The 9,990-nt window shown below is 42.8% G+C and overlaps 1 protein-coding gene across 1 annotated transcript; it reads left to right on the top strand.

Moving 5' to 3' along the window:
• The first annotated feature begins 466 nt into the window (after nucleotides 1–466).
• On the top strand, nucleotides 467–3,519 carry LOC100555246 (interleukin-17A). The gene is made up of 3 exons (XM_008114704.3): nucleotides 467–829; nucleotides 1,286–1,509; nucleotides 2,744–3,519. The coding sequence occupies exons 2-3, from the start codon at nucleotides 1,304–1,306 to the stop codon at nucleotides 3,081–3,083; spliced, it is 546 nt and encodes a 181-aa protein (XP_008112911.2). The 5' UTR covers nucleotides 467–829; nucleotides 1,286–1,303; the 3' UTR covers nucleotides 3,084–3,519.
• The last annotated feature ends 6,471 nt before the right edge of the window (nucleotides 3,520–9,990 follow it).

Here is a 9,990-nt window from a genome sequence, read left to right as displayed (position 1 = left end):
CTGGAACGTAACCCCCGCAATAAGTGAGGGAACACTGTACTCACAATTCCAAAATTGTCCACATTTGGCGGGGGTGATGGTGAGATAGTGACACTTTTGCTTTCGGATAGTTAGTTGCGCATAAACTTTGTTCCATGCATGTTGTATAAAATTACTTTCATGCTATGTGTATAAGGTATATATGAAACATTAATTGGGTATCTCAAGGTATCTCATTATGTGCATATATGAAAATACAAAAATTTGAAAGAAATTTGAAATCCCAAACACAAATGGCCCAAAGCATTTTGGATAAGGAATACTCAACCTGCACGTGCAAAATATGGTTAAAAAACACAGATAAGCCAAATCCACTGAACCTCACATTAAAAGATTAAGTGCTCCCTAAAACCTCTTTGAAATAGGTTTTCAAAGATATTTTAGCAATAGACATTGAGCAATGGAACCATATTATAAGGAAAGGAGATTCCACTTTAATTTTAGGAAGAATTTCCTGATGGTGTGAACTGTTTGACAGTATTGTTGTCTTGGATTTTGATGAATTCTCCTTCTCTGGAGGTTTTGAAGGCTGGATAGCCATCTGTCAGGGGTGCTTTGACTATGTATTCCTCCATGGCAGAATCAGAATGGCTTGGATAATCTTGCAGTCCCTTCCAGTTCTATGATTCTATGACTCTGTGATCCCATGATTCTAGGCAGACTTCTCATCTTGACATTGACTCCAACCAGCCAGAACTCAACTGGCAACTGTCACCCAGAGGACCTTTTCATCAGCCACCCCATGACTGTGGAATGACCTACAGGAAGAGCTCTGACAGATATATAAGCGGTCAGAATTTAAAACACACCTGAAGACCTATTTCTTCTGGCAGGCTTACTTAGCCAGTTTGGCATTCCAATAGTTAAGTTCCCAAACAGTTCTTTGTGCCCATAAATTTGTTCTCAATGAACAGGCTTAGCCAGATATGAAGGATCAAAGGGAGCATCGCCCATGATCAAACACTGCTAGACTACTGTATTGTCACCTCAATGGGTGGCAACTACTTGGATGCTGGATAACTTGGACATAGGAAGAAGAGCTTCAGGTTCCATCTGTTGCTTTCTAACACAGTATCCTTAATGTTGATTCTCAGATCTTGGTATTATTAAAGTACAAGCCATGTAACTGGTTTATGCAAGGAAACTACGTCCATTATCCTTTCTGGCCAAAGTTAATACTAACTTGAGTCTGATGTGACACTTTATTTTGTGGGTCCATGTGTATATATATATATTTATTTTCTAGGTCAGTGTTCTGGTGCTGATGCTTACAGTTATCAGTACAGCTTATGGAGAAACTGAAGAGGAACACACTGAGAGAAAACAGGAGAACTGTCAACTCAAAAATGGAACTCGAGAGAATACTAGATTTCCTGAGAGTGTGAAGATTAATATTCGTGCTGGCAACATAGAACCAGTCAAGCTCCCTCCTAGTGTTAGGAACAGATCCCTCTCTCCATGGGATTACAGGTAATGTATATGTTTTCATTTATCTAACAGTGTTTCCTGTGATGTAGTATACAAATCAGTGCTCTTCAAACTATGTGATGGGATGGACCAACAATTCCTTCTCCCAAATGTGTTCTGAACTGGTTGCACTTTTGGCTCATTGGCTACAATTGTTCTTTTCTGTTCTAGAAAAATTCTAGCCTATGACTTTGATACCAGCACTGTAAATAACAAATATGTTGTGGTTCTTCACCACTTCAGGAAGTCTGGGCTGCAAGACCTTCTAAGTATTGGAAATTGGGGCATCATTCTGTTCTTGTTGTCAAAGTAAAGCACTCATCCAATTTCTTAGGTGCTAGAAGGCAGGAGATATGTAGACATTAATGCTTCTTTAATATTTCAGTTTGTTATTTCTAGCATGCATGGAATCTATTATGTCCACACCTGTTAATCTGTAGCAATGGTAGTAAATGTTGAAATAGGGAATTTTGGATTACAGAAAGCTTTCTGAAACTGAGTCAGTTTCAATGGTTTCGCTTACATGGAAATATAGGGAGTCCCCAAGTTACAAACATCTGACTTATATAACATGTAACTCATAGCTAAGAACGGGAGTGAGACAATAGGAGGAGAGAGAAATCTACCCTTCGGAAGGGAAATTCACTCCTGGAAGAGTTATCACCGGGAAAAGACATCTCTACTGAAACTTTAGCACTAATTCTTGTTTCCACAACAAGCCACATTTTTCAAAATCCAATTCTCACAGGGATAGAAAGTGCAGTGAAATCTTCTGAACAGGGGCACAGACAGCAAAACATATATCACAAGGGTATTAATCCCTATGCTATCCAAAGTGAATATTTATATATTTGGATGGAGTTATACTTAAAATGTACCTGTTCTGACTTACATATACATTCAACTTAAGAACAAACCTACAGAATCTATCTTGTTCATTTCTTGGGGGCTGCCTATATGTGATAGTCTTTGGTCTTCTCCTGTCCAAACCATGAGGCTTTGCACATGATAGGTTTGTATAATTAATAATTGGTTCTCTAAATGAGATGGGAGGACAATCTGTGTCACCCTACTTTGCCTTTTCATGTACAAGGATAGAGGGTGCCACTGGTATCTAGATTTAGTTGCTTTACACCGATCTGTCTTCCTTCCCTGTGTGTAAAGTTTTCAGGAACTTTGATTTAATCAGTAGTCTTACAGACTGAGACTTATACTCCCCCTTTTTGTCCATTTACAGCATTAATGAAGACCCCAACAGATTTCCTCATGTGATTGTTGAAGCCAAGTGCCGTCATGATGCCTGTCGGAATTTCACGGGGAAAGGCTTAAATTATGGCATGAACTCTGTTCGCATTCAACAGGAAATCTTGGTTCTCAAACGTGAGCAAATTGGGTGCCAGGAAATCTACTCACTAGAGAAAAAATTGGTTACTGTTGGTTGTACTTGTGTCTTTGCCGATATCGTTGCCTATCCGAAAACCAAGGGAGGCAGAAGACGCAGAGAACTGACCTATGGGGGTAAACAACAGTCCACTGTTGGCAGAAAGAGTCAGCCTATAAAGAACATACTTGGATGACTGCAAAGAAACAGCTGTCCATTCAATTAGAAGAAATGAGGATCTCCAGATATCACCAGCATTATGGTTTTTTAATATGCAAACCTGCAAATGCAACTATGAAGCTTCATCAATTGAAAAGTGTTTATTCCACATGAATTTTTAAACTGAAAGAGAACTGATTTGTTTATTCTAAATCTTCCAAATTTATTACTGTTTTCTCCTTAAACATCAGATCATTTCCCTTCTTGAAATCTGATTTCTTTTCAGTGATCAAATGTTGAGAAATCCTGCTCTGCATCAAGTTTGATGGCCTTTACACCATGTTGTTGATTTGCTTTGTTGACATAAATGCTGTATGTCGTGATATGAAATATGAAACTCAAGGAGAGGTAAAACAGAACATGCTGCCATTTAATATTTATAATTCCTATTTATATAACATTGTAGTTTATCTGTATTTATTCAGTAACTTATCTAAAAAATAAATAGAAAGAAGTATTCAGCTGTCTTTTCCTATAATTGTTTTTTCATAGTTGTTTCTTCTTGTGATATAATAATAATAATAATAATAATAATAATAATAATAACAACAACAACAACAACAACAACAACAACAACAACGATTGAATTTTAACAATACTACCTGAGCCAGTGACTTGTTTGGGACATTATGGAGAGAACTAGAAATCTGAGTGCTCCTTGTACATACAGCTAGGGAGAATGATGTCTTTGATGCCACTACAATAATGTCTGAGTCCCTTTGGGGAGATAGCATAGGTTACAAATAAAGTTATTGTTATTATTATTGTTGTTGTTGTTGTTGTTGTTATTTTGTGTCAGGAGTGACTTGAGAAGCTGCAAGTCACTACTGGTGTGAGAGAATTGGCCATCTGCAAGGACACTGCCCAGTGGACACCCGTTTGTTTGTAATTTTACCTTCTTGTGGGAGGCTTCTCTCATGTCCCTACATGGGGAGCTGGAGCTGACAGAGGGGAGCTCACCCTGCTCTCACCAGATTTGAACCACCAACCTGTCAGTCAGCAGTCCTGCCAGCACATGGGTTTAAGCCATTGTGCCACTGGGGATTCCATTATTATTATAAAGCATGGAAAATAAACAATGAACTTGAACTCTAAACATAGCAGAGCAAATATGATATAATAGGCATCACTGAAACTTGATGGGATGAGTGTCATATTTGGAATGTAGTAACCTTCCAAGCATATTTCAGAGAAACAGGAAAAGAAGAGTAGCATTATACGTCAACAGTATTTATGACTGTGAAGTCAGGTTAAGTGTAGGTAAAGGTAAAGGTTTTCCCCTGACATTAAATCTAGTTGTGTCCGACTCTGGGGGTTGGTGATCATCTCCATTTCTAAGCCTAAAAGCCGGCGTTGTCCATAGACGCCTCCAAGGTCATGTGGCCAGCATGGCTGCATGGAGTGCCGTTACCTTCCCACTGGAGCGGTACCTATTGATCTACTCACATTTGCATGTTTTCGAACTGCTAGGTGGGCAGAAGCTGGGGCTAACAGCAGGAGCTCACCCCGCTCCCTGGGTTCAAACCACTGACTTTTCTGTCAGCAAGTTCAGCAGCTTCAGCGGTTTAACTTGCTGTGCCATCGGGGGCTCCAGGTTAAGAGTAGCTAGGTAAAAAACAAAGGGGAGCAAAACAGCAACGATATTTTTTGTGGGGTTCTTTCACACACGGCCAAGTCAGATTGAGGGCTTGTATGATGCCTTTTTGGAACAGATGACCAAACATTCAGAAAGGTAGTAGAAATGGAAGGTTTCTATCATTCTAATATTTGTTAGAAGTCAAACTCTGCCCAGAATATAAGGTCCAACACATTCCTCATTTGTCTTGCAGACAATGTCATTGTCCAAAAGATGGAAGAAACAACAAGGGGATAAACTATTTTAGATCTGATTCTAACTAGGAACAATGACCTATGACGTTATTCCTCAATTTTCTTACCATCTTCGTACACTGGCAAAATGGAGTCCCACAGAAGCTATTCTGTGAAGCTCAGACGCTTCCGGTGGCTGCCCATAGGAATTTGTCTCCTTCCCCAACTAATGATTGAAGATAGTGACAAGAAGTGGAGGAAAGTGAGAAGAAGACAGGGAAATGACATGGGATGGCTGGCCATCTCCAAAGACGGACCTTGCTGGGTCCCCACTCTTCAAGACACTTTCCCCTGCTTTCCCCCTTTCCCTCCCACCCATGGGATAATGTCCTTAGTTAATAGGGTAAAAGTGATGAGATGTTTAGGTGGGAGTGACCATGTTCCTCTGGAGTACAGTGGATAGAGGAATCATAGAATCATAGAATAGTAGAGTTGGAAGAGACCTCAAGGGCCATCTAGTCCAACCCCCCGCTAAGAAGCAGGAAATCGCATTCAAAGCACCCCCGACAGATGGCCATCCAGCCTCTGCTTAAAAGCCTCCAAAGAAGGAGCCTCCACCACGGCCCGGGGGAGAGAGTTCCACTGCCGAACAGCCCTCACAGTGAGGAAGTTCTTCCTGATGTTCAGGTGGAATCTCCTTTCCTGTAGTTTGAAGCCATTGTTCCGTGTCCTAGTCTGCAGGGCAGCAGAAAATAAGCTTGCTCCCTCCTCCCTATGACTTCCCCTCACATATTTGTACATGGCTATCATGTCTCCTCTCAGCCTTCTCTTCTGCAGGCTAAACATGCCCAGCTCTTTAAGCCTCTCCTCATAGGGCTTGTTCTCCAGACCCTTAATCATTTTAGTTGCCCTCCTCTGGACGCTTTCCAGCTTGTCAGCATCTCCCTTCATCTGCGGTGCCCAAAACTGGACACAGTATTCCAGGTGTGGTCTGACCAAGGCAGAATAGAGGGGGAGCATGACTTCCCTGGATCTAGACGTTATTCCCCTATTGATGCAGGCCAAAATCCCATTGGCCTTTTTAGCCGCCGCATCACATTGTAGGCTCATGTTCAACTTGTTGTCCACGAGGACTCCAAGATCCTTTTCGCACACACTGCTGTCAAGCCAGGCGTCCCCCATTCTGTATCTTTGATTTCCATTTTTTCTGCCGAAGTGAAGTATCTTGCATTTGTCCCTGTTGAACTTCATTTTGTTAGTTTCGGCCCATCTCTCTAGTCTGTCAAGATCGTTTTGAATTCTGCTCCTGTCTTCTGGAGTGTTAGCTAGCCCTCCCAGTTTTGTGTCGTCTGCAAACTTGATGATCGTGCCTTCTAACCCTTCGTCTAAGTCGTTAATAAAGATGTTGAACAGAACCGGGCCCAGGACGGAGCCCTGCGGCACTCCACTTGTCACTTCTTTCCATGATGAAGACGACGCATTGGTGAGCACCCTTTGGGTTCGTTCGCTTAGCCAATTACAGATCCACCTAACCGTAGTTTTGTCTAGCCCACATTTTACTAGTTTGTTTGCCAGAAGGTCGTGGGGGACTTTGTCGAAGGCCTTACTGAAATCTAGATATGCTACATCCACGGCATTCCCTGTATCGACCCAACTCGTAACTCTATCGAAAAAAGAGATCAGATTAGTCTGGCATGACTTGTTTTTGGTAAATCCGTGTTGACTATTAGCAATGACCGCATTTGTTTCTAAGTGTTTGCAGACCACTTCCTTAATGATCTTTTCCAGAATCTTGCCTGGTATTGATGTGAGGCTGACCGGACGGTAATTGTTTGGGTCGTTCTTTTTTCCCTTCTTGAAGATAGGGACCACATTCGCCCTCCTCCAATCTGCTGGGACTTCTCCTGTTCTCCAAGAACTCTCGAAGATGATTGCCAGTGGTTCTGAAATAACTTCCGCTAGTTCCTTCAATACTCTTGGATGTAGCTGATCTGGCCCTGGGGACTTGAATTCGTTTAGAGTGGCCAGGTGTTCCTGGACAACTTGTTTCCCTATTTGGGGTTGGATTTCCCCCAATCCTTCGTCCATTCCATGTTGCTGAGGTTGAAGATGGCTTTCTTTTTGTGAGAAGACCGAGGCAAAGAAGGCATTAAGCAGTTCTGCCTTTTCCCTATCCCCTGTCACCATCACCCCATCTACTCCTTGCAGTGGCCCTATCGCCTCCTTTTTCTTCCTTTTTCTACCAACATAAGCAAAAAAACCTTTTTTGTTGTTTTTTATGTCCCTGGCAAGCCTGAGCTCATTTTGCGCTTTAGCCTTGCGAACCTTTTCCCTACAGGTGTTGGCTATACGTTTGAATTCTTCTTTGGTGATTTCTCCCCTTTTCCACTTCTTGTGCATGTCACTTTTGAGCTTTAGCTCAGTTAGAAGTTCTTTGGACATCCATTCTGGCTTCTTTGCACTTGTCTTATTTTTCTTCTTTGTTGGCACTGTTTGCATTTGCGCCTTGAGTATTTCACTTTTGAAAAACTCCCATCCATCCTTAACTCCCTTGTTTTTTAATATCGGCGTCCATGGAATGCCGCTCAGTAATTCCTTCATTTTTTGGAAGTCAGCTCTCTTAAAGTCCAGAATGCGTGTTTGACTTGTCTTAGTTTCAGCATTCCTTTGTATTGCAAACTGCAGGAGCACATGGTCACTTGCCCCTAAGGATCCAACCACTTCAACTGTATTGATCAGGTCTTCCACATTTGTTAAGATTAGATCAAGAGTTGCTGATCCCCTTGTTGCCTCTTCTACCTTCTGGACCATAAAATTATCTGCAAGGCAAGTGAGGAATTTGTTGGACTTTGTACTCTTGGCTGAGTTTGTTTTCCAGCAGATATCGGGATAATTGAAATCGCCCATGACTACTATATCTCTTCTTTGTGCCTGTTTGGTCAGCTGTTGACAGAAGGCTTCATCAAGTCCTTCATCCTGACTCGGAGGTCTGTAGTAGACACCCACAACAAGATCTTTTTGAGTCCCGGTTCCCTTGATTCTTATCCAGATGCTTTCAAGCTGGTTTCCCGGATTACAGTCTTGCATTTCTTCTGCAACGTAACTGTTTTTGACATATAAAGCTACTCCCCCTCCTCTCCCCTTTGTTCTATTTCTGTGAAAGAGGTTATAGCCCTCAATGGTTAAATTCCAGTGATGGGAGTCATCCCACCAGGTTTCAGTGATGCCTATGACATCGTATGTGTGGTGCTGTGCTAGGAGTTGGAGTTCGTCTTGCTTATTTCCCATGCTCTGAGCATTAGTGTAAAGACATGTAAGCCCCTGTGACCTCCCCTCGAACTGTTTATTTGGGATTATTGTGCTCTCTGTACTTGGTCCTTGCTGTGTTTGTGCAGCCCTCCGTTTAGCCTTACGGCGGTTCCCTGTGGTCGTGGGTAATATAGTGTTCGCCAGGCTGTTGTTCCCCTCCCCCAGTGGATTTAGTTTAAAGTGCGCCTGATGAGGTTTGTAAGTCTGTGTGCAAAAAGATGTTTTCCTACTTGTGTGAGATGCACCCCATCGCTTGCCAGTAGTCCATCCTCTTGGAAGAGTAGACCATGGTCAAGGAAGCCAAAATGCTCCTCTTGACACCATTTTCTGAGCCAGTTATTGACCTGTACTATTTTTCCGGCCCTTGTAGAGCCGTGTCCTACAACGGGGAGGAGGGATGAAAAGATCACATGTACATTATACAGTTTTAGCTTTGTTCCCAGAGCTCGAAAATCATTTGTGATCTTTTGAAAAGTATGCCTAGCGGTGTCATTGGTACCTACATGAATCAACATAAGGTGGGGAGGGTGATGGGGCTTTAGGAGCCTGCTGAGCCTCTGAGTGATATGGTGTATTTTTGCCCCCGGGAGGCAGCATGTTTCTCGAGCCATCCCATCCGGTCTGGAAATGATGGCTTCCGTTCCTCTAAGGAGGGAGTCACCTACTACCAAGACCTGTTTCCTTTGAGGATTGACAGGGTCCCTTTTGTGCAAGACAGTGTGTATGTCCCCTGAAGAGTGTTCCTGTTGAAGTGAATCATGTAGGTGTAAAGTGTTGTCCTCCTCCTCAACATCCCCAGTGCATTCATCAATGACAATCCATTGAGATACATCCGAGAGCCCATTACTCTCCCAAGGATGTTCCTGTTGCTCCTGGTCTATGATTGGGGATGGAGCATTTGCATGATTACATAAGTGTGACTGTGGTGATGCACTGTCCCTGTCAGGGCTATCCCCTGCGCATTGATCCAGGATGGTCCACTGAGTGGTATCTAAGAAACTGTGGTCCTCCACAAGATGTGTTTCCTGATTGTATGTTAATGATGTAAGAATTTCAAATCTGTTGTGTAAATGCAGCTGAGCAGAGGAGTTCTGTGGAGGCTGCCTGGTCCTGCGTCTCCTTCTATGGGTGACCTCCTTCCAAGCCTGAGGGTTGTCTACCTTTGAGTTGATCTCCCCATAAGGTTCCTGATCATGGTCTTGGTGGTGTTGGTGTGATGCAGGCTGCTGATCTACAGCAGCGTGTTGTGCAGTGTCCAAGAAGAGCTCGAGTGCCTGAATGTCCTTAAGGGTCTTAATACGGTGCTCGAGCTGTTGGATCCTCTGCTCCATCAGAGTCATCTGTTTGCATTTGGAGCAGATGTAGTTGTCTAGTTTTTGTGTGAAAAAGCGGAACATGCCACAGCTGGTGCATGTGATGGGAATGTTTTGCTTTTGTTGCATCTCTTGGTGAGCGTGGTGGCCAAGTGGGATCTTTGTACAGTTAAGTAATATGCACGCACTTTATGTGCAGACTGCAACAAACCACGTCTTTGTGTATTTGTTTATGTTGCTTTGTTTCCTGTATGTACTGCAAAGGATAGTTAGTAAAGGTGCCTTTTATCAATGCCTGCTGTCAATCAACTTAAGTACCTGGCTCTCTTTCAACACAACAGTCACACAACAGTTAGACTTTGACCACAGGAGCCAAGCCCAAACTCAGTTTAAAATCTTAGCCAAATCTTAGCCAAATCCTACCTGAAGCCAGGGAGCAAAAATGTCCTCCTG

Source organism: Anolis carolinensis, chromosome 1 (assembly GCF_035594765.1).
Source record: "Anolis carolinensis isolate JA03-04 chromosome 1, rAnoCar3.1.pri, whole genome shotgun sequence".
Taxonomy (NCBI): domain Eukaryota; kingdom Metazoa; phylum Chordata; class Lepidosauria; order Squamata; family Dactyloidae; genus Anolis; species Anolis carolinensis.
This window is presented reverse-complemented; position numbering and strand designations above follow the sequence as displayed.

Coding starts and splice junctions, on each gene's coding strand:
- LOC100555246 (XM_008114704.3), top strand. CDS start 1,304: ATGCTTACAGTTATCAGTACAGCTTATGGAGAAACTGAAGAGGAACAC. Junction 1,510..2,743: donor CTCTCTCCATGGGATTACAG/GTAATGTATATG, acceptor GTCCATTTACAG/CATTAATGAAGACCCCAACA.